A 24,946-nucleotide genomic window follows, 5' to 3' on the forward strand; every position below is an offset into this window, starting at 1 on the left:
TTAGATTTTCAAATAATCCCATTGAAATGACCTGCAAATGTGCACACTGTAATAAGCCTTTTTTGCTTTTGTCCAGGCAGATAGACTTTCTGGAGTCTTAGTAACAAGTTCAGCTTATTCAGTTGAGTAATTTTGATGGGAGAAAGGAGGAACAGAAAGATTAGTGCAGAGGCCTGCATCTGACACCTTTACCAAGCTGTTTAAAAGACAGAAGTAAAAAGAAGATAAAGCTGAGAAGATCACAGTACAGTCAGAAAACACTATGAAATGATAAACTATAAAAAGTCACACAACAGCAGCTTACCCATATAATGCAAGTACATTTCTTCTAGTATCTGCCTTATCCAAGTATCCTCAACATGCTTTCTTCCTACTGCTAGAAAAGACCCAAAGACCAGTTCCAACAAAATGAAAGCCAATTATTTAGCCTGCCGTCATTCTCAAAGCCTGCAACTGTACGGAAAATACTCCCAAGTTTTTAATCGATTGAACTTTTAGAAGGACAAAAGGTAGTAAAGCTATAAAGCATTAATATTAGATTGCTAATAAATGCTATCCAAATGAACGTTCAGAGAAACCAAAGATATTGAATGTTCAGGTACTGGTAGACAATAAGCTGTTCACAAGACAAATGACACCTTCACAGACAGAATAAAATAAATTAGAGACTCTGATCATTGTAAAGCAGAATGTGTTTACTGTTATTGATAAGCAATAAATCACCTGCCCTTTAACAGTTCCTCCCTATAAATCACTTCCATTGAAAGAAACAGATGATTCCAATACACAGCCATTCTTCACCACAGTCCTGAGCTGGGACAAGAAATATACTGTGCTGAGTGATACCCATTTTTAACTGTAGTCATTCTATAGTGGTGTAGGGGAAGCAGCGGGGTGATGCAGGAGATGTAACACTGTGCACTGTGAGATACCAGCTCCAACTTCTGCAGATTCATACCAGGGCTGAGCAGCATACAGAGCTGCAGTGCGCATCAGGCGTTGCACTTCCCTGGTTTGGACTCCAGCCTGCAGTGACCCATTGTGGTTGGCATTCTTACTGCCTGGACCACAGCTGATATGCATAAGCAGACCCTGATCTGCAGGCACTGTCGGGCTGGTGTCTACCACCAGACTCAAAAACACAATATCACCCTAATGTGATTTGACTTGCTTTGAAAGAATTAAGCTTTCTATAAACTTTTCAGTAAGAACTTCAATCTCTTGTTATCACACCAATACATTATTTGTTTAACCAGAAGGAAAAGGATTCACATTCATGATTTCACTGCAAACTAACAGCCATTTGTCCAATTGAACAAGCTGAAGACACTGTTAGTCTAACACACTTTCCTTCTCTGCTGGGTTTACTTATGTATTTTAAAATCTTTGTTTCCAGTATAAAGTTTCAAACTACTAAGTAAAAGCACAGAAATGAGGATGTTAATAAAAACCAGGATGTCCCAGATAAGAGCAGCATACTGAAACTTTGTCTCAATAAACAGAAAATTATATTTTTCTTTACTACTTCCAGAAAAAGAATTATACCTCCATTCAGGTAAGAGGAAGGCTCACTTTCATTTATGTTATACTTGTGAAAAAGAAAGATCTAAGCAGTAGCTGTTAAAAGCTCTGGCTAGAAGTTGCTTAGACAGACACAAAAAAATACCACCGTTTCCCATCAAGGAAGTATAAATGGACATACAGTTATTCAAAGTTACTTAAAGGACGCTGCAGTTGTGATACCAACTCTTGCAGTGCAGATAATTCCAAAACTCCAAGAGATGTGAATATACTTTTAGAAAGTGGAGTTTATTAAAATGTGTTTTCTTGATGTTTTGCTTCAACAGTTTGCCAGACTATTGCTTTGTCTCTTATTCGAAGAAATTGCATCACAAGCATGAAATATATTTCTATTGCTCACTCCTTTGTCCCACTGGCTTGGTGAACCATCCAACTCCTACAGCCTCCTGCTCCAAGGAGCCGCTGGCAGGACTCAGTATAAGGAAGAGGAATACTGTCTGGAGAAAGAGCTTCTAGGCAAAAACAAAGACCACAGTAAGACATCTACAGACACTTTTGAAATAAAGATACCTCATTTCAAAATTAGCGAATTTTAAGGAGCACAGTCCACAGAGAAGTCAGGTATCGACAGCAAGCTGCGGACCAAGCACTTTGGAAGCAACAGGCTAGACAACTGGTTACTGGAAAGAGATCTGTAGCTGTGGGATCAAACCCAGCCCTTCCTGCAACTCCTGTAACTCCGCAAAGTCCCTTCTCTGCCCATCTCTGTCTAGCAGATAGTGAGATGGAGACAAGAACTGTTGCTTGTACATGAGGGCTCTGACTATGCAGCCCTGACAAAAGTTGCAGCTGATCAGCACCTGCATTCTTCTCCTCAATTAGAGGCAATTAACACCTCCTGCTCATCCTTCCTTCTTTTGCCCTGCAAATATTTCAGAAGCAGCAGTTCTACTGTTTGCAGGACAGTCTCCCCCAGCAGTAGAGAAACAGATGACACTGTGCACTGAAAAGTGATAAAAAGTCTGTTTTGGAACTGGGGGAAGTCACACCAATTTTTCCTGTTCAAAGAAATTCTCATCAGCGGCCAATGAGACACTTCTCAAAGGGAGTTAAAAAGGTAAGCTAGTGCAGAGAATAGCACTCACAGCACGGAAACACAAGACCTGAAACAGATTCACTCACAGCAGACTGAAGTGTGGTGAACCTGTGAGCAGAGGCCATGACAACAACCAACTTCTGCAGTCCTTCCGCAGAAAGCTGAGAAATTTGCCATGTGTACTCCTTCTACTTCTGCACACCTTGACACTCTCAAGGATATACATTAATTTCATTTTTGTAAGGAAAAGTTCTGCTCCAAAATTTTTCTGCTTCAGAGAGAGAACCTGTGATGGTACACCCTCTTCTTTAAGCCAAGGAGTGAGAAGGAAAGACCCAAACTACTGGCTGTTGATAATTGTAGGAATAGGAAAGGTCTGATTCACCAAGATTCCACCAAGCATATGCAAGCAAAACAAGGTCTTCCCAAAGGAAGCAGGATACTTCTCAGGAGAGACATAAACCTTGTTTCTGAATGTCAGCTTCCCTCCCAGAGCTGCAGCAGCAGGATGAGGATTGCCAGTGCAGAAAATGACTGTTGATGGTTGTAGTTTTCCACTGAGGTCCTGCAGGTGAATGGCAATGCTTTCCTTCAAAAGCTCAGCTATCACCTGGTGTTCTTCCAGTGAAGCACGGATAGCAAGAGCAGCTGAAGCCAATGTAAAAGCGTCTGTACCAATTAAGGTCTTGACAGGCTGCTTTACACAGGCCAGGAATGGTCAGCAGGTACGCAGGGGCTGGAATCAAAAAAGCCTTGGAGCAAGTGGCTTCAACTCCTTGTGTAAAGCCTACAGAAAGACTTGATGTCCTGCAGTACTCTTGCTCTAGTGTCTGTTAAAAGCTCAGGTCCTATTTGACTCCACATCCAAAACAAGCCCCTAGGATACTTAATCAGCATAGATTCACTGATATATGAAAAATTATGACTTAGACTTACAGCAAAACCTGAGCTCAACACTACAGGTATTAAAACAACAGCAGTTGCATCATGATCGCAAAATTCAAGATTGACAGGGGCACTACTGCCACTCATTTTTCATGAGTGAAACCACACTCATGAAATAAAACTGAAAACATTTCAGTACTGTCATAGCTACCATAAGTCATGAATGGCTGGAAGCTGCTAATTTGCTTATAAAACAGGCTTTCAATAAAATGATTAGTGATATAATACACAACATTCATGACTGGATGATCCACAAATACAAGCTACAATAGGTTTGGCAAGACTGAAGGCTTTTCAAGCAGCGGCAGAATAAAAAGAAGAGATCCCACTTTAGCCACATGCTATATTAGAATACTGACCTGCTCAGAGCAGTTAAAAGGCTTTTAAAATAGGAATAAGCAAAGGGTTTATTCTGTCAAAGGGCAGAAAACACTGCACAATTAATTTTGCTGTATGTTACAGTACTACTGAAAGATTAAAGTGAAAAAATGTATGACATTGTCTAAACAAATCTTCTAGCATTATTAATTTAAGTCTGTGCAACAGTATGTGACTAATGTTCACTGGCAAAATTAAATTCAGCTACAAAAATTTCGAGATCTGATTATGGCAATTAGGAATTCTACATACAATGCAGCCTGCCCATTAACAGCCTACCCCTGCAGCATTTTCATATTAGAGTTTGTTATATTCCTCCTAAAAGCAAGAATTTTTGCCCATAATTAGTATTTTTTCCCCCATGTTAAATAAATCCTAATGTTCTTGAAAACATTTTTCGTAACCAAGCAGTGCTTAAATCTTTAGAGATCCTTGTTCAAACATGAGTGGGGATAAACATTAACACCATCGGGCATTGACTAATCAGTTAATAATAACTTCTACCTCAGAAGTCCAAGGCTGGAAATACACTGCTGGAAATACACTGGGTTTATACCATTTCTGGCCACAACCAGGACATAGCCAGACCGCCACGTTTGAGAGGAATGGAGTTCATCACCTTTTAGAACAGGATCTCTGGGTTTTCCGCTCTGCAGCGGATGGGGCTGACTCAATCTAACCCTTATCTAACATGACATTGCCATCATGATATAAATAGTGTCTTATTTGCCTGCTTCAAAGGAACAATGTTAGTCAAGAAAAGGTCAACTGGTTTTGCCACAGGGGAAAAGAGCAAAAATCTTTTGTAATTTAATATTGCCTTTTTTTTCTTTTTTTTTTTGAAGACAGGAGATTCCAGGTGCTAGTGACATAGGAAGGAGAAGAATACAGAAGAGAAGACAAGGCATATTTATCTACTCTGCAGTAGCACAAAGCAATAATACTTCAATTATTTCTTAAGGCCCAGGAGAAACTAGTATTCACCCAGCACCTCAGTGATCTCATCTCTACTTGGAATCCTGCAAACTCTATAGACAAAGTCTGCTTAAACCTACCTACTTTGACAATGCAGAAATAAGTTATAGCTGCAGGCAAGCCTAGGACAGATGTACTTGATACACCTAATGAATGTACTTTTTTCTTATTCCACAATGCTTACTGCATTGATGATTTCAATTAATAAAGCATTAATAAACATTACTTTTACCCATAGCTAGCCATCAAATTGATCCATTTTTAGCCAAATGGGAGAAACACCCAGTTTTAAGTCCTTAAACGCATTACACAATGTGAGGTTCCTGTTACTAACCCTCAGATAAGGACTATATAAATACCCATGAGTATTTATTAAGGTTGCTTTCAAGCATTTTTCTTATCCTACAGAAAAGAAAGTAACTCTGTTACAAAGTCTGCAGGCAAGACAGGCTGGTATATTCATACACAGTTGAACTAGAGAAATACATACAGCTGGGAAGGAAAATTTCTACAATTACTACATGAAGGTGACCCAAATCCCATCTTATTGCTAGCTTTTATTGCTTCCAGCACACTGGTAATCTATGCACATGGCAATACTTCAGTACTAATGGAAATCAGTAAACAAGGTCACATGCATGTCAAACAGTTGCTTTTCACATTCTAAAAATACTTGTAGGTCCTCTTTGCTAGAATGGCACCGACCTTTCCTTGTGTCATCCATGCTGCCTGTGCTGCTCACTGGGTGTAGCCTGCACCTAAGGCTCATGGTCTGCAGGGTGGAATAAATCCTACTCAGTGGAAATAAGGATAATTGCTAAACTTGTTATCAACCAAATTAGAAAGTAAAATAATTACAGCAAATTTCCCCTTGGGCCATCTTCTGCAGACTGCAAAAGACTTCTAAAATACTCCAAACCAGCCCATCTTTCCTCGGAAATACCACACATTGAAAAATAATTGTTTATCATTAAATTAAATTACAGCATGTAAGGTGAATGAGATAAAGTATCTGACTCGACTGGAATCACGTGTTTGGCCCAGACCCTGTGATACACATGCAGCTCGCAGGTTATTTTTGCAAAACAGTTTATGCAGTGACTTTAAGCCTTCAGGCTAAACGTAACTGTAGTGCAAAGGGCTACAAGAGAGAGAACGCAACAGGTCTCCTCACCTAGCCATCCTTTTCAGTCTAAATAAGAAAATCTGAGATACAGCAGCAAAGACAACAAAATATATGTAATAGCAGTAGTCTATACAATCTGTACAAAGAGAATTAAAAGCTCCAGCTATTATTCCGGACTTAAAGTAAAGCATTTCCTCAAGTCGTGACTAGCAGAGGGATTTCGCTTTCCACACTGCTTTGTGAAGGTGGAGTGAATCTCACCAACTACTGAACGCAGCGTGACAACCTAAACCATGGGCAACATGAACAGATATCGTACGGGTGCACAATGCACGAAAGCAAGAAGTGCTGGCAGTGAAGTATCATTGAAAGAAAACGCAGTGGAGGGAATGGTGTTCAGCAGAGCGTTCATCTTCTGGCATTTTGAACTTAAACCAGAAATTTTCCATCCTCACAAAAAAAATTACATCAAATTTATGAATAGGAGAGCTTTCCTTGGACTTCTGAAAAGTTCCTGAAAATTCTGAGCATGTGAACCTTAGTTAGGAAGACTGAAATTGAGGGCTTGAAAGAGAAATGAAGACAAACTCAACATTTATATAATAAACCAAAACCCAGTGCCAAAGCTTGAGAAAAAACAAGGAAATTCAATGGTTCTAACACTGTTCTTTGTCAAACACTACACATTAAGGATTTGCATTTCCTAACTGCCATCTGGAATTCTATTCTTTTATTTTAAATGCATAATGGGGAAGTAAAGCAAGATAGCTTGTACCTTCATGTCCTCAGGCTTGTTTGTTTGTTTGTTTGCTTTTAAACAAGGAAACTATACAGATAATGACTGGTTATGATTACAGAGAAATACCTAAAGAAAATGAGTTTTTCAAAATGCCCCATCCAAAAGCATTAGCAATTAGAATCTCCTCAAGTTTCCATTAGTCTGTCAAAACAAGAAATAATCTTACAGCAGCTCTGACTAAAAATCTTACAGATTGTCACAGCAATTGAATTTCAAAGTATAGACTTACAAATTCGTAGTCTCCATCCTGTGGTACTTTCCAATCAGATGAATTTTTTGTCTGGCCAGACACATTCTTCCCAAAGCTATTGATTTGATTCTCCTTCTCCTTCTGCTCAAAATATTCAAGGAATGATGGTTTGGCTGGCTGCATCGTTTCATCCCTCCCTGGAAATATTAAAAATAAAAAAAACCGTTTTGAAAAATGTATTTTCAGTTATACAGCCTTACATCATGCCCAAAAGTGATTTTATTTTTTTAGCACACGCTAAATCATGTAGTACTGCTAAAGTACTTGCTAAAGTACTGGTTTTTCAGCAGCTTTTCAATCATAAAACTGACTGTACAGTGAGAAAACCGGAGAAGGGATGCTTAAAGCCCACCACACAAGTGATTACAATGCTGGAGGCCTTGGCCTCTAGACCTGCAATCCAATCCATCAAAACACACTACCAGGTAACCGAGCTTCATGCACTGAATGCTAGAACTAAAACTGCTACCAGCTAGAGAGGTTGGGTTCTTTTTTTCATCCCAGTGAGGTTGCATGCACTGCAAAAGACACAAAGTTTCAAAACTAAATAGTGTTGTTTTACAAGTAGAAACTCATTTTTCTATTTATGAATGGAACAGTACAAAAAGCAAGGCTTTCAAAGACCACAGCTATCATACAAATATCACATAACTTGGGTAGAAGTAGTCAAGTTCTAAATTTCTTGGGCAGAAAAGATTAACCAGTTTGCAAAGCTTTTTTTTCTTTTCATAAACAGTCAGTTAGTAAGTTGTCAAGTTTACTGTCCTCATTTTCTTTTTGTAAGTTAATTCCTCTGAACACACCTTCTTAGTGGATTACTTGAATAAGCCAGATATATAGATTAACCATTCAATTCTAGACTGCGTTTAGGAAACTTGGGGTAAATAAGAAATGGGCAAGGGTACAAAGAGAGACAGAGGGGTCAAAATAACCCCCTAAATATGAATACTTTGATTTGTAAGAGCAGGTCTCATAAGCCTCCCAAGCATCATTCTTGATAACACAAAATCCACACATAGTGATAGGAGAAGAAAGGATATAGCCAAGAACACAAAGCTTTAGCACACCTAGGTTTACATTATTCTCATTTGTCTAAGTTATTCTTTAGAACAACCAAAAGTTAAATGAAAAGGAGGAACGCTGCTGATCCGTTAAGAGCAACGAGCTAGTAAAACTACATTGTCACAGGGTGCCCAGATATGTTGCATAGCTGGTGGCATTAGGGATACGAGCACTAATGTATCCCTTCTTCCTTTAACCATCACACCATCCGAATCCCTGCTCATGTGATTTAAGTACCATTACATGCAAATAAATCCAGCAATCCATTCAGCAAACAGGTTTCCATCACTGAAGGAAGAAACGCAGGGTCACAAGTTCCCAGATCAAAGCAGATCCCCAGTGCCATTTGGAGAGAGAGAGGAGGTGGGGTCCATGAACAGAAGGCAGCTTCAGCTGCAGGGTGATGACAGCGCAATAGGGAAGGAAGTGATGAAAAGTGAAAGGATGAAAATACTGATTCCTAGCACAGACAGCATAAAAGCCGATACAGGAAGAAAACACAAAATTTATCTTCACAGCAAGTCAAGATCAAAAGACTTCCAGTATCTCCAAAGGAAGATTTCTTTATTAGTGGAACTAGTACAGCATCAGATGCTGCCCGGACCACTCACAGTTAAAACTGGCCTGTCCTCCGAGTTACAGTGCAGCTAATATCTTGTAAAGAGTCGCAATCTAAATGAAGAGGCAGGCTTGCACAGCAAACATGCTTCAACAGGGCTGCACCACAAGACCGTGACAGCTGCAAACACAGCTGAAGACTACTCGCAGCTTAATGCCATTGTACTGCTCATCATGATAAAATGCTTCACAAAAACCTGTGAGCATAATGGAAGTAAGCACTGTAACAATACCTAGTAAAATGTTTTTGTTCTGATAAAATATGGTTCTCTAGGCACTGAAGTAGGTTACTCATACTTGAAACATATGTTTTAGGCAATGCAGAAACCATCCTTTTCAGAAAGCAGGATTAGAACTAGAGTTAACAGAAAATGGCATCAGAATAGCCTAATTCTGGACTGTGGAAGTAAGTTCACTGTTGAATGCCATACATTTGAAATAATCTGTCATGCAGGCAATCAACCAGAAGTTCAGAGCTTCAGACAAGCACACGGGTGGAGCCGTCCTTTGATGGGTTTGTGGGGCCTGAGTAACACTGACTCTTCCACAAGTTTGTCCAGAAGGCAGGCTATCACAAGACAGTCCTCACTAAGGACATTCAGCAGTGCTTTCCTCTTGAAAAAATATTAGCTACTCTGGAAACCCATTAAGATTTAATCACCGAATATTATTCTTGCACATAAAATTGCCATCCAGTGATCCAGAACTTCCCTGGTAGACACTGTCTGATCATCAGACAAGTGTATGAATTCCTTGGTCAGCTATGAGATACTTCAGGAAGTTATTTGTCTACAGACATGTTTAAATACAGAACAAGTTTCCGCAAAGTATGAGAAACTTGGCAGGATATCTGGATTGTGATACTGAGAGAAGTGTGGTTCTACATAGCCTGAAATGTCATGATGCATTTTGAAAAAGCACTGTATCGTACTGCCTCTCCAGGGTCAGCTAAAAACTCAAGCATGAACTGAAGTGCTCATACTTTTGCACCATGACAACTAGAGCAAAGACAAATTATTCTACCCCTGGCAGTAGTTCCCCCTCTTTTAAAAACAAAACCAAAAAACTCATTGTACAGAATTAGATCAAGAAAGACACCCTCAGACAGGCTGCGTGAAGGTCAGTCAGGGAAGAGACATCTGCAAAGTAGAAAACAGATTTGCTGTTGGGAATAATTACTGAAATACAATAGCAATCCAATTACAGCTAAGTGATAAAACATTTATTTAGAATGAAGTAAATACACCCCTTGTATTCTGCTGCAGTACAGCCTGTTTGAAGCAGGAGGTTAAGTTGTTATGCCCCATCACGGCAATGTTTAACACCAACAAATTTTGTAGAAATAGAAGAATTTAGAACTACCTAGGCTAATCTATACACAGTAGCCAGCCTAGGTCTCAGTAATTCAGGCTTCCTAAGGGAACAAAAAAACAAAACAAGAAAAACAACAACAAAAAAGAAAATCTAAATCAAGCTTGTACTCTATGTTTTGAAAACAATAGTTTGCAGCACAGGAGACTTTGAAACCAAGAGTTTCACTCCAGTGACACTGGCTTATTCAGTTCTTTTTCCTTTTTTTTAAAGACTGTTAGCTCATACCAGAGTTTAATTCAGAGTGTCACTTAAAATAATCATGCTCATTTCCCCACATCTTGTATTTTACCAAGAACTGCAATATCTGTAAACGACTAGTTACATCTACTGAACAACAACCTATTGTAGCATCACTGAATTATTGAAAGGTACATCCAAACCCAAGCTTTATTTAATAAAATGTCTGTTTTCATGCAGAAATGAAAGCAACAAAGAAGAAAGCACATGAAGTGGTGGGGGTAGTTTATAATCCCGAAGGGTACAACTAGATTTTCAGCCCCAGCAGTACAAGTGACCGAAAAGCTGGGGGGCTGCAGCACAAGGCTGCCAGGACACCAAAGGGGTCTCTGCCATGCTAAGAGGGTGGGAGGGAAGGGGGTTTGTTCAGCCTGGGAAGGGCAGGAGTGGCTCTAGCTGCTGTCTCCCACTCCAGCAGGCGATCATAGCCCCACTCTCCCTCGTGAAAGGATGCGAGGAAGAGTCTGAACCACAGCAAGGGGGCAACTCTGCTGAACATAAGGAAGAAAGTTTTCACAACAGGGATGGTTGTGCAATGGAGCAGGGCTGGAGCGATTGTGCAAGGCCCTGAGCAACCGGATCTGACATTGCGCTTGGTCCCAGCCATTGCACAGGGAACCAGACTGATGACTCCCAGAGGTCCTCCCTGCCAGCCAAGCTCTTCTGCGACTCATGCCCTTCACACCCACTGTCAGACACCTCTAACCTTGCAGTCACCTCAGGCCTTTCAAACACATGCAACATTTAGTCATCAACTTTAGGACATTTCTGCACATCAACATATAACACTGCATCTTTATTTAGCATTGGTTTGTTTTTTGTTTAAACTGCTAAAAATTGAGATTGCTAACTGGCAAACGAAAAATGGGAAAAAAAAGATAATATAAAACGAAAAATAGCCAGAATACAGATCTAAGATGTCTGAAATTTTAGTTGCTGCTATGATCTACTAGGGGTGTGTATGCAGCAAGACTGACAGAAACCCTCCTGGAGACAGACAGACATTACACCAAATAAATTATCATCCTAGCACGACTGGATTCTTTTCATCAATCTTGGCACTTAACAGCAGTGTCATCTTTCCAAAAATGATATGCTATTAATTCAACACAAGAGTCACACCACTATATCTTTAAGATTTTGATAAAAGGCAGCTGAAGACAAAAAATCAATCACTGCTATTTGCAGAAGCAGACGCTGCTGAAAGATGACACTGCACTAAACGTGTCTGTGCCAAAAAGCATTTAATTTTCTAGTTTTATAGGGTTAGACTAAAATATGAACATTTGACAGAAAGTAAGATCACAACTGTGACAGAGAAGAGCCTTTTATGAGAAGGTCACCCTGTGGTGACAAGAAAGGCTTCACCATGCATTTATTTCAGAACCTAAAGGGTTGCTTATAAGGATGAGCCACGAGGTCTCCCTGGAGCCATTAATGGTCTACCATTTAGATATTCAGTCATCTTTTAGGAGCTGTATTAATTACACAAATGGAACACCACAGCTCTGCTGGAGCCAGTCCAGCTGACTGCAGAATTACAGGTTTGGGCTAGCTGTACAGAGCCACAGGCACTGGGAGGACCCATCGTCATTCAGCCTACCATGTGGTAAAGAGCAGAAGCCCTCTGCAAAAAAACTCACAAGTGCTGTCTGGTATAAAATCAGGTTTAGAACATCAGTATTGTTGCGTGAGAAAACAGAAAAAGATGTGAAATTGGTGGGTCCAAAGGTAGACAATGCTGTAAATTGTGAACAACAAATATCCCCTTAGATTTTGATTTTTAAAGGAGCAGCATGCTATGCTTACTACTGATTTCACTAATAGTGTTATCCTTTCAGCAGTGGAAAGCAAGTCCAACTGCATCTGGTACCATGCAAGCTGGGACAGTCCTTATCCAAAGCACAAACAGCCCAGACAAGCCAAAAGACAACTGACAGATACTGGCAGGGCACTGCAAAAAGCCAGCGAGGCAACATCAGGAACAGCCAGTGGCCTTAGCATACTGGATCCTCACCTCTGCCAGGCTACAGCAAGGGTAAGTTTTAAGGAAAAACTTAAGCAGTGTGCTCCCTCCCAGAAAACGTCACCCGTCTGAATACTTGAGGGAATGGAAGAGGTCAGTCTTAGTAGCTGACTGCAGCATACGGACCTCCTTACATCAAGCAAAAGGTGACAAAGAAGGTGTGGAGAGCCTTCAAGCCATTTTTATTTCCATATGATGCTGCAGAGAAAGTAGAACAATAAAGAATAAACAGCATAGTCAATTAAACCAGCAAGATATTTACTTTTTTTCCCCCAGTAGTAGAGAATATCCATGAAACCAGATCATTCAGTATCATCTAGTCCCAGAAATCAAAGCACTCATTTTGTTGATTTTGTCAAATTAGCTCTCACAATTGAAAATTTTCAGAAGCTCATGAGCTTCAAAGGACGCCTTCAAAAGCAAAGTGGGATTTACAAAGTCCTTCTATCTATCTGAACAAGCTTGCTGAGTAATGAAACTAGAATTTCTGCTTTACTCTAAAATTATTCTTCTCTACTCAAACTTGACAGCAGAATAATCCTTGTTTTATTATTCTTTCCTCTTGAAAGAGATTGCTATTATCTACCTAGGGTGAATATTCTAGAGTCACAAAGCTTGTCATGAGAGAAAGATAACCTCAGGAACACATTTTGTGTGCTCTTTACTCAAGTCAGTTTATAAAGTTAATACTTAAAATACCTATTCTTGAAGCCACGGTGAGAGATTTCCTCCCTTATATCACAAAAATTGGAGCTAGAGTTGTGGCTGGGAACAGTCCAGGAGATCATGCTACAAATTCATCTACAAAGAAGGTAATATAAATCAACAACCATGAAGTGATTAATTACTACATTAGCAGTATCAACCTAAAACATGATACTTGGTACACATATATGTATTTGTCAAGGTTTCAGGAGGCTGCAATCTTTAGATACAACTGGCCTCAGCTCTGGAGAATACTTGCGTTTATGAGAATGAGGTGTCAGAAGCAACAAGACCAAAAATTTTTAAGTTGACTTATGCTAGGAAAGTATCACGAATGCCCTGCAGAAAGCTCAGGAAGTTGCAAACCCTGTGAGCAGGAGCTCAAAGCAGCTCTGCAGAGATGCAGTAAAGAGCACTCATATCAACTTTGAAGAAAGCAGAGCTATCACTGCCTTTAGTCAAGACATAATGCCAGAAAGGATGCCTTGGGACAAGCAGCATAGTCTTTTGCTATCGTGTACAAGATTATATAGTCCCTTTCACAGAGTGATGAAGATCTATTGTAAAGCAATTGGTTTGCTTTGTCCTTGCTGTTGACAGGCTTGCTGTTCCCCTGAGTTATAAACCCTCTCATTTCCAGTCTGAAGTTTATGGACAGCCAGTATATATGCACTTGTTCTTGAGCACACCTCAGCTCTTCGGCATTTAAACCATCATCCTCTACAGTGTTCACCTTCCCTCCTTGCCCTTTTTTAATTTTTTGTTTTGTTTTTAGGAGTTGTCATATCCAATGTCATCTTTCATTTTAGTGGTCTAAATAAGCATAGACCTTTCACTGACTTCTCACGTAACAGGCTTAGTCCCCAGTAGTCTCAGTAAGCTTCTGCCTGCTTTAGATTGAATTATGTAACTTTAAGATTGAAAATGTACACGTATTTAGGATGCACAAAACAGTGCCTGATGATTATGTGCAAGCAACACTTCATTAATATTAAATTTCAAATGGAATTGCAATTTTATTTGCCTCAGGCTATTTCTTAGAGATCACAGCTGAACTTTAGCAGCTGGACAGCATAATTTGTATCGTATGAACAGGACTGAGTCATTTTATGCAGCAGAGCAGAGATGCCAATTTATTCAACCAGAGCAAAAAGTGCTCCATCATTAATGAATTCACCCCATGGCAACACAAGCTGAGATTTCCTCACATTAAAAGCAGACCACATAACACTTCATATCTATTGAAGCTTATGAGGACAAGTCTTCCCATAATTATGGCCTATCTCAGACTAAATCAAAGCAGAACATACCTGACAGGTCCTGCTATTAAGGAGCTCCTAAATGACCATAAAAATCAAAGCTAGGTATCCTAACCAATCTCTTTTAATGAATATAAGACATCAAAGTTACCTAAGGAGAAGAGTACCAACACTCATCAAAAACTGTGGTATATACAAGGGAGGACTTTCTGAAAGAGGAGGAAATCCTCACAGTAATGAAAGCTGTTTAAGATCAGGTTACCTCCTTTTGGATCTTTTACATAAAAACTCAGAAAATATTAGAAATATATAGCAGCTTTCTTCCTCCATCACAAATTTTCCTCCATTTTTCAATTTTCATGTCGAGTGGACCCCTTATGTCTTTTACCTCATTAGCTGAATTGCCAATTTAGTCCAGTAACCACAGCATATGACACAGGCAGCGAGATATGAAGGTGCATCAAGCAAGAAGTGAACATTTCATATCCTGCATCATCTGGCTCAGGTTCTGATGAGTCTTAATGAGAAGCAACCAGGGATGCAGTCTTCAAGTCCAGCATGCTGTGAGGAACAGCTCAGGCTCCCCCAGTGGCATATAAACACGTAAGCATTTGCTAACACCCTTTCTATTCATAACCCAGAAACTCATTTGCTTATCTAGAGAGAATAGAAAACGAGGCAATGAACACTTTTTTCCTGAAGCTTGAAAATCTGCTGGTAAAAATAAATTTGGTTTTAAACTTCTGCAATTAAGGAATTTAAGAGTTTACAGTTTTCCTCATTCCTGCTCAGGAGAAAAGCTTTCTCCAGGTTTTATTTTGATCCAGTAGGAAGTGAATTTATTCTTCGAAGAGACAGGTAGGTTACAGTTTGCCTGTAAGTGCAAATATGCATGCATGCGGGACAGAGATATACTTACTAAGTGATTTTCTACTACTCTGTCTCTTGATTGAGTCTCCTGAAACATACTGCCTCCTGTAGGCTAGCTATTCAGGACTCTGTTAGTCATACTTCCCATCTTCCTCAAGGCAATGCTTCTGTCCAAGAAAAAAAAAATATAAAAAAATCCCCCTACTTTACATCCCCCATCATCACAAATGCAGGAGTTCTTAATAATAAAGTGTTAGGAACAGCAAAAATACCTGTGTTAAACACATACATCTCTTTTTCCAATTTCAATGTCTCTGAAAATATAAATATTAACAGATTATTAACTTTGTCTTAGCATTAAAGCTTCGTCAGAGCTTTGTCAGGACAACCGAAGATGGACAGGCATCCAACTTAGATCCCAAACTTAACTTTTCTTCATGCTTCAGTCTGCACAGAACCACTACTTCAACTGCTAGCCCACTGCACAGACGTCCACTAGCCTACCACTATTCAAGCAGAAAAAACAAAACCCACAGCAAAACCCCCACAACAAAATGACAGCATATAAAACTCCTCCCATTGCTCAAAAAGACTGTCTGCATGTCCGCACAACTTGATATTCTAAAACAAACTGTGCTGGCCACTGTTTATGTCAAGTTTGCCAGCAAGGCTGCTATTAAGATGAAAGTCAAAAAGTAACGCAACTGGAAGACTTATCTGTGAAGACTTGTACTCTCCACACCTCAAGAGCGGCAGTGCAATGCTTCTTACAGTTTGAGAAGAATTTAATCAATGTAGGTACTTCTATAAACAGTGTTATTTAAATGCATAACGCTAAGAGTGTTTTATGGTCCAATTATGCCTAAATGGACCAATTTATTTTAAACACAGAACTGTACCACTGGACCTTAATAACACTAAGTAGTCGGAAGCTGCTTATGAAGAGCTATTGTCTGTGGAGAAAACCAGAGGCAAAACACATCCAAATAGCTTTGACGCACACATGATGTAAATCCCGGCAAGATGTGGAGCTATTCTCTACAGTACCTGCATCAGCTATTTGGATAACATGCATCCGCGCTTTTTGGACAACTACTGATATTACACCACCTATAGCTACACCTCAGCTACATACCAGTAATACTTTATTAAATTATAATATTAATGCAGTGACATAAACCTTCTGCCAGCCATATTCATTCTGCTGTTCACGTTACAGCTTTTACAGTCATTGCTTCACATGAAAAATCACAGGTTCATTAGCGGGGGAAAAAAGGTTTCCCACGTCTTGGCAGTAACACTTCCCTGGTTCAGGTTTAAGGGTCACCCACTGGATGTCTCACAAAGCCACCAAGACTAACAAGCTTACTCTGAATCATTTTTCTAATAGCAAATTGCCAAGTTTGCATCTTAGCTCATTTAATCTGCTAGTGAAACTCAATCTCCCCTCAAAAGGGGAAGTTTGTTTTTAAAAGGACACAACCATGCTTAGCAGTGTACGCATGGTAAAAGCATAACAAAACCCAAACCACGCCTAACTATATTAAAAGAACAAAGCCTACAATTTTTTATTTTACACATTCACCAGCTATTAAAAATTTTTACCTGCACATTACATTATCAAGGTAGAGGCAACAGCGTTATTAGAGCTTCCGGTCTACCTCTGCCCCAGATGCTCTACTGAATGTGTGCCACATTAACAAAAACCCCACACCCACAATTCTTCCACCAACCCCAGATCCCTCATTCGTTTTGACCCAAAAACCAGACAGCCCAACTCATGCCACTGTTGGCAGTTCTACATTCTCCAGTGCCATTTTATTTGGTGCTTAAACAAGCAAGAGGCACTTTAACACGGGAAATAGGACAGATTATAGTACTAGACAAACTAGATCCTATTTCACTTGGATCTGATTGTATTGCAGTGTCCAAGGAAGGCAATATGTTTATCTGCTTTATTATAAAATTATATTCCACTCTTTAAATCGAAGAGACAAACTCATGCCAAATTTCCACCTTCTAAAGACCTACAGCAAATAAAGCACAAAAAGCAAAAAAAGAGAGTGAAAAATGCTGCACTGTTTACTAGCACTATATATTCTGTCATAGAAAATTTTTTAAAATATTATTTCAGACATATTAACAGTTCAGAAGTTATTCCAGCTCTCAAGCACAATGGAAATGTCTGTTATTACAAATCATTGTTCATCTATAGTTCTTCAGCTACTTCCAAAGTTTTCCTGGAATAGTTTAACTGCAATCCATAAGTAATCTGTTAGCAATCGATTTATAAGTAAAACGTGTCACAGCAAAGTTTAGTATCTGTGGTTTCAGGCAATCACTTGAGTGCTTTCAAAATGCATAACAGAATATCATAGTGACATTTTTAATGCTGCCTGAGTATTTATATTGAATGCCCAGAAAAAAGCCAAGCAAATGAAAGAATTTAAGCAGACAGAATTACAGCTCAATTGACTACAAAACAAAACCTCCCCTACAATGTAAAATACTGGAATTTAAAAATGCTTTTCCTCTGAGCCTGAAAAGTCATGAAACGATCTATGCAAGAATCACTTTCAAGGTTATTGGAAGTTGTTTGCTAGAGATTTTGAAGACAATCTTACCTAAAGCATCGTATTTCAATGTCCTATAAACACTTTTTAGATTAAAAAGAAAGAAAACCAAACAAAAAACTGGTGAATACACAGATTTAGTTTTTTAAATTAGAAGTAAGGGCTAGGACACAAGCTCAGAAGCCTGCAGTTAAAAAGCCCAAGACACCTAGGGAAGCTAAATTCTCCTACTAATGCCATGCAAAAAAAATCAGAACTTTTTTATTGACTTAAAACAGGTTTTATTGTGAGTCATAACACAAGCTGCCAAATGAAATATAGACATCTTTAAAAATATGAATCAATGAAGCTTCTTCAAACTCAGTGGTTTCCAAACAGCATTATTACATTTATATTTAAGGTTACAAAAAGACCTTGCTCCAGAGAGTTCTGCAGCAGACCGATGAGCTTTACAGTTAAATCAATTTAACTGAATGTTATGAGAACATGAATATGGAAACAGCAATCTGGAAAAAACGGAGCTATACACAATTCACATGAAGGGTAAGCCGCTCAAAGACACTGCCTTGCAGTGTGTCCAAGAAGCAAACACAACTGTTCTGTGCAGCAGCCAGAATTTCAGAACTATGCTACCGGGTAAGGAGGAGAATAACATGTTAAGGAAAAGTTAAGTTTAGTCTGGTACAATAATTATTATTAACATCAGATTTCTTGGAATCAAGGTACAAGTTAAAGTGCAGCACAACCTGCAGCAGAGAGTGCTGAGTGCAGCTCTGTTTCACTAGATACTACTGTGTGAAACCCATCTACATGAAAGCAGTACCAGTGCCAACCACCACTTCCACCCAGGATCTCAAAATGCTTCCTCCAGAAGGCAGAGCTGCTCAAGCACTTCTGCCGCATACTCAGCTTTGAATACTGTTACACAGCGGCAGTTGAAGAACAAAGCGTTTTTAAGAAGTCTGAAGTCCACGCGGGGGGTGGGGGGGGGTGGGTGGGTGTTAAAAGACAAACTCGACTTTCCAGTCACAGAGATCTAGAGCTCCTAAGAGCTTGTTCTGGAGCTCCCTCTTGAGGTTAGAAACTACACTATATTAAGGACACTGCTATATCCTCATAACTGATTTTACTCAAAATGAGAGTATGTCCTTGCAAAAGAGGTATTATCAAAGGCATTGCCTCAAAACTCTGTACACTACTTCATAGAAAGCATTAGATGCTTTTGAGTTACAAGCGCTGCAAGGTTAAAAAGATTGTGAGAAGATAAGCAGGAAGATAAACACAGGAAGATAAACTGAAGAGGCACTTTACTTATGCACCTTTAGTAGCCAGTGCGGGAGCACCCCAGACAGTAAAACCTCCGTTATTGTGAATCATGAATTGGAACAATACACACTGATGATGAGAAACTAACCACGTTGCCTAGAACATCTAGAATTTGTAAAGAAACCGCAACTTCACTAAGTTTATTTACGGCTGTTAACACATCCCACTCTTTGAGTGACCTTTTAGGTACTCTAAGCATCCACCTGTCCCCTTGCTAGAGTTACCTTGTTCCACAAAATCCAATGGCATTACTCCATCGTCTTTGTTGCCACAAGCTGCTACGTGGGCCGACACCTCTGGTTTTTTAATGTGCTAAATCAGTGTTTGGAAAACTCTTTAAACGGGTTCTGCTGAAATTTCACTCTCAAAACTGGTATCTTTCTACAAGCTCTAGAGGACCCCCACATGGAAGAAGCTTTCAACACAGAAATTCCTGGGAAAAGGATTTTTCCAAACTCCTGTTGAGAATTTTTTTTCTCTCCCACAATAGCTAAAGGTTCAAAATCAGATGGCCAAGGAAGTCTTCGGAAGCAGTGCAGAGCCAAAAGAATAAGCCTTGCCTACAATGGTCATATTTTACTACTGAGCCCTCACTCAGCATTTTGCTCAGTCCTTAAGCAAACATCTATGCTAGCCAGCTGAGTCATCTATGAGTGCCTCTGCCTCAATACTGTTGAGACTACCCTCTGCCTCAATACTGTTAAGACTACCCAATCAGTGGGAAAGGATTTCCATGAGAATCCATAATTGAGAAAAGATTCTTTTTCTTCTAGTCATACGTTTCCAGGGAGGCTCTCCCTGCCATTTCTTTAATCAAAGAAACATTTTTAACCCTTTTCCAGCTCAAGCTGTGAGGTCTTCCACAGACTATCAGGGATCAAAGTCACATCATTTCAAATCTTACATCCTATGACAAGGTTTGCAGTTTTAGTAAGCTTTTCTATTTTAGGGAGGAACAGATTTCAACTTGAACGTCTCAGAACAACACACAGTTTATTCATTTGTCCTTAGGGATTAAAGTAACACTAAAGAAACACACAAGTCTAGAGAGATGCTAGCTCCTCCCACTGCGTGCCTTGCTGTGCTTGAAACATGCAAGGTATTTGTCATTTCATAATGTAGCCCTTAATTTGATGCATCAGTTCTGAAATAGACTTGCTGCTTTCAGATGCCAAGTTACAGCCAGATCACCTTCTAAAGCAACACAATTTTTTTTATTAACCCTATGCTAGAGTCTCCCTCCTCTACATTCTGTAAAAAAGACAAAGCAGACAAAAAAGAACCAACAAAAAACCCCATACTAGCTAGAATCAGATCTAATGTGATCAGCACAGAAGCTTGCGGAAATTGTGCACAACTCATCAGCTATACCCAGGGCAAGACTAAAAAGAATGGCTTGAAACTTCGACCTAGAAAGGGTGTCTCTTGTCTACTGCCAGAGGGCATTGGCCTTAAGAGTTTTAGCTCCCTACAACCAAAAGACATCACAATAAGCTACCAAAACTATCAAAGCAGGTTAGGAATACATATCATAGCTCACATTAGGTCCTAAGTAATATTCTAGAAGTTAAAGATGTTGTCTTACTTTTCATGGTGCCCTCCTCCTCTTCCTCTTCTGTGTTTATCACCATAGTACCCAACTGGGATTCCAAGGTGCCATCGTGTTCTATCATTGTGTTGGCTCCATCACTCATCGTGTTGACAGCTCTTATGGTACCAGTTTCATCTCCGCTTGCCCTCACCATGGTACCTGAATCAGTTTCATCTTCTTCCTGTACAAGGATGCCGTAAATACATTTTTACTCACTGTGGTGAAGTCCCATGAAGAATGTCCGTATTCAAGGACACTGGCAAGTCTTATTAACTCAGAGTTTTTCACAAATACACATAGAAGCGACATTTTGGTTTATGCACTTAGTTCTCTCCCTATCATCTCCAAGCAGGTAATGAAAAGTCTTCATACTTTTCTGCCAACATGATAAATAAGAGAACAGATAAATAATCAGCAGAAGCTTCTCAATGCAAGTTGCATCTCATTTCTGACCTGGTGAACTGTCTGTAAGAGTAGATTACAATACTCATCCAGTCATTAATGTTTCTATTCATGTTGGCAGTTTTAACCACTGATCTAAACCCCCTATCTCAAGTGGTACAGTTCACTGAGGAGTCATTAGTTATTAGACAGCAACAGGTCTAAGTCTGGAGTGCATGTGGCACTGAAGAAAAATGATCACCCTGTTTTTTAGGAATCTGTCATAAACATTTAGGTAGTTTTACTTGCTACAAACTTCAGAAGCACTGAAGAAAAATGAACTGAATTTGCAAATCCTTAAAATAGGGATTGAAATAAATTATCAAAGTCTAGTCATTTTTTTCAGATTAAAATTATTTCTTATCTTTCCATTTGTTAACAGGTACTAATATTATAAAACTTTGAATTATTGTTGTCAAGGCTCATGAGACTAACTCTGCAGGAAAACACAAGCTCCTGAAACAAATTCTGATAGGACACCTTCCTGGCAGGTAATTATAATATCCAGAGGCAGTAGTTTCATTAGGTGGCATGTGCTTCACCAAGTATATATTGTGACCAGGATTTCATGAAGAACAAGGTCAAAATTTCCACAATCTATTTAGTTTCTTGGAAATGTGGACCAGCTATTCAAACTGCAAGAACAGAAGTCACTTCCTAGGTTTACAGCAGAGTTTCAAGGCATCTCACCTTGGATGAGATGCTCATGTTTTGTTATAAGGACAAAGTCTGCAGTTCTTTACGTGTGACCATGGGCTTACTGATCTGCATTAGTAAGAGGCAAAACACAGGTTTCGCACATCAAGCTGTAATACTCCATCTCAATGTCACTGAAGGAAAGAACACCACCACTCCACGTTCTGGTGTTCCATACATTTTATCTGTTCTGTCAAGGGTGTCTATATAATTTACTTCCCAACCTCAAAACCAATAGCAAGAGGAGGAGAACACTACACAAGACGTTAATGGAGGAAAATTAATTTTATGTGGAGATGAGTGGGTGAGAGGAAGTAATAAATTTGTTAGCTACACATCATTTAACAAAAGACTACAGCAGAAATTTCCACAGCACTTGGGAAGTGCTTGGGAATCCTTTTCTGCTGGCAGACATAGAGTAGAGAAGCTTTGGGGAAAACACACACAGCGACGGAGACCATTTAGCTCCACTACATAGACACCATCTCTCACCAATGTGACTCCAGATCAGTCAGAAATGGAGAGGGTAGGGACAATACTCTTAAGAGTCAACATCATGGCACCACAACCAATAAAGCTACTTCCACACTGAATAAATAGGTGGTCCTAAACTGGAAAACTAGATGAACAATGGCTTCTGCACAGATAGTGTGGACCATGCTATTCAAGTCTAACCTCTGAAAAGGACTGGCATACAATGCCTTTTGTTGCCCATTTCATTTATTCAGGTTGAAGCAGGCAGAGGCTCAAAGAACAGCTTTCAACATGCTTTCCATATTCACATGCTGTAACCACTAAAACAAGGAGCCCGAACCTAAATTCACAGCAATCCCCTGAACGCTTGTCATGCCCTCACCTCAGGTTTCTGTCGGTTGTTCTTGTGTAGTAGAAAGTTTCTATAAGGGGGGTTCTAAAGCACAACAATAGTAAAACAACACAACATACTTATATCATAGTGCATCACAGATGATATTATTATTTCATACTAGGAGAGCAGTCTAAGATCTGAATCTACAATGAAAAAGTCTCATTACTGCATAAATAATATAATCCAACTGGGAAAACGTATCAAGTCTTTTGCATACACTACTTTGTAGACCTATTCAATCACAGGTCTCAAGCTACACTATAAGCTAAACAGTAAGCCATACATGCTGGCTATCGCACTGAAATAAAAAGATTGAGCAGGGACCAAGCATCGGATTAAGCAGTCATAAAGTAGAAAACTCGAGAACTAAGTCAAATCCACAGGCAATTGGACAAAATATTGCAAAAACAAAAACCAAAGCAGCTAAGCCTTATGAAAGGAGCAAGAGTTTGGACTTTGTTGCTATTAAATACTCACTGAATTTTCTTCATCATCCTGATCTAGTTCACGCTGTTGCGCCTCTTGACGTTTCAGCTTGATATCCATTGCTTCATTAATCAAGTCTCTCAGAATTGACACTCCTTTGGCACTTTTAACAAATGGATGCTGAGAAGTATTTTAAAAACAAATAAGCACTACATCCGAACCAAGATACAACAGTAAAACACTGTTACTATGGCCTACCGCCAATCAAAATTAAGGTTTAACTCAATACATTACTAAAATAAAAATCCAATACTTCTGTCTGGCACAGGAGGGAGACCTCCCACCCTCCAAACAACATCATGCTCCAAAGGCACTACTGGTGTGAGACCTTGGGCTCATTCCCCTCCCACAACCGATTACACAGATCATCACCATGCCTAGACCATTCAGAGCAATCACTTTCATTTAGCCTCCCCTTTTTAGTGTTTCAAGAGGCAGTTTCTTGGCAGTGCTGGTGAGAACTTTAAAGTAAAAAACCCCCAACAACTCCAAAAGCCAAACAAACGAGAAAACAACCCAGGAATGACAAAGATAAGAAGTTGAAGTTAGACTGGTTTTTAGAGAAGAACTGAAAAGTTGAAGTTGAGTGTAAGATTTTTTAAGTGAGGTATTAAGAAGTAAAATTTGTAGTGAGCAGGAGCAGCAAGAAATTAAACCAACATCTCAACAGACACACAGCACTGCCTACCCTAGCAAGCCTTCTCTAGAGCTTACATTCTTCTAAGAAAAGGCAGACCTGAAGAAGCTGTGTTGCAGTGGCACGCTGCTCCGGGCTCTTAACAAGACACTGTTTTACAAAGTCCGTAAAATTGTCTGACCAGAGCTCTGGTTTCCGGAATGTTGGAGGCGGATTGGTAGGAATCATGAAAATTGCCTGAAAACAGAAGAATATTCCAGATTTCCAAACAAAGTTTAAAGCTTTCCAACAATACAACATAACACCGGTACTAAAGAACAACAGACATTTCAAGTTTGCTGCTTCTTTTGTGCCAATATTATACACAAATTTGCTCAGAGTGATCAAGTAGCAAGAAATCAGACTTTTCTCACCAGGTGCTTACACTTCTGTCTGAGGCATTATGTGCCCCAAAAGGTGTGAATCTGCCATTTTTAAGACTTAAAAATTTGTGCTTGCATAAAAAAAAATTTTAAAAAATCACTTTGGATAATACAGCTGAAAATATGTTTCGTCACACCCAACACAGGGAGCTTCAGCTATGTCTTAACAGAAGATGATCATGATTTTCCTTCCCTTGCAGATTCTCCTTCTCAAAGACTTGTTTTTCATTTAATCAACAGTACAAAGAACTGACAGAAAACAAATCATTTACTCTAAATTAAAAGCAAGATGGCATGTTGCTATATTATTCAACCAGCTACAGTAGCAAGACCTTTACATACAGCAATACGTTTTAAAAGGCCATAGTCCTTACCCTCATAGGATGAATATCTGCATATGGTGGTTTGCCTTCAGCCATTTCTATTGCAGTGATTCCCAGAGACCAGATGTCTGCAACACAATTATACCCAATTTCTTGAATCACTTCTGGAGCCATCCAAAATGGGGTCCCTATAACAGTGTTCCGCTTTGCCATGGTGTCCTGAGAAGAGGAGCAGGATAAAGATCCAGACAATGGCAACTGTGTTAGCCACAAACATTCATTAAGGAATTATCATCCTAATTATCTTCCACTTGCACACACACGCATTATTAGATTCAGCAA

The 24,946-nt window shown here is 39.4% G+C and overlaps 1 protein-coding gene across 1 annotated transcript in view; it reads right to left on the reverse strand.

Annotated features, from left to right (window-relative positions):
• STK4 (serine/threonine kinase 4) overlaps positions 1-24,946 on the reverse strand; it is a 49,208-nt gene that overhangs the window by 16,724 nt on the left and 7,538 nt on the right. The window contains exons 6-10 of the mRNA XM_049817356.1: positions 24,656-24,823; positions 23,959-24,096; positions 23,214-23,342; positions 20,726-20,912; positions 7,070-7,227 (exon numbers count right to left, since the gene is read on the reverse strand). Coding sequence (XP_049673313.1) covers positions 7,070-7,227; positions 20,726-20,912; positions 23,214-23,342; positions 23,959-24,096; positions 24,656-24,823 — 780 coding nt within the window. The remainder of the gene's footprint in view (positions 1-7,069; positions 7,228-20,725; positions 20,913-23,213; positions 23,343-23,958; positions 24,097-24,655; positions 24,824-24,946) is intronic.

The sequence above is a fragment of the Accipiter gentilis genome, chromosome 14, assembly GCF_929443795.1.
Source record: "Accipiter gentilis chromosome 14, bAccGen1.1, whole genome shotgun sequence".
NCBI lineage: Eukaryota > Metazoa > Chordata > Aves > Accipitriformes > Accipitridae > Astur > Astur gentilis.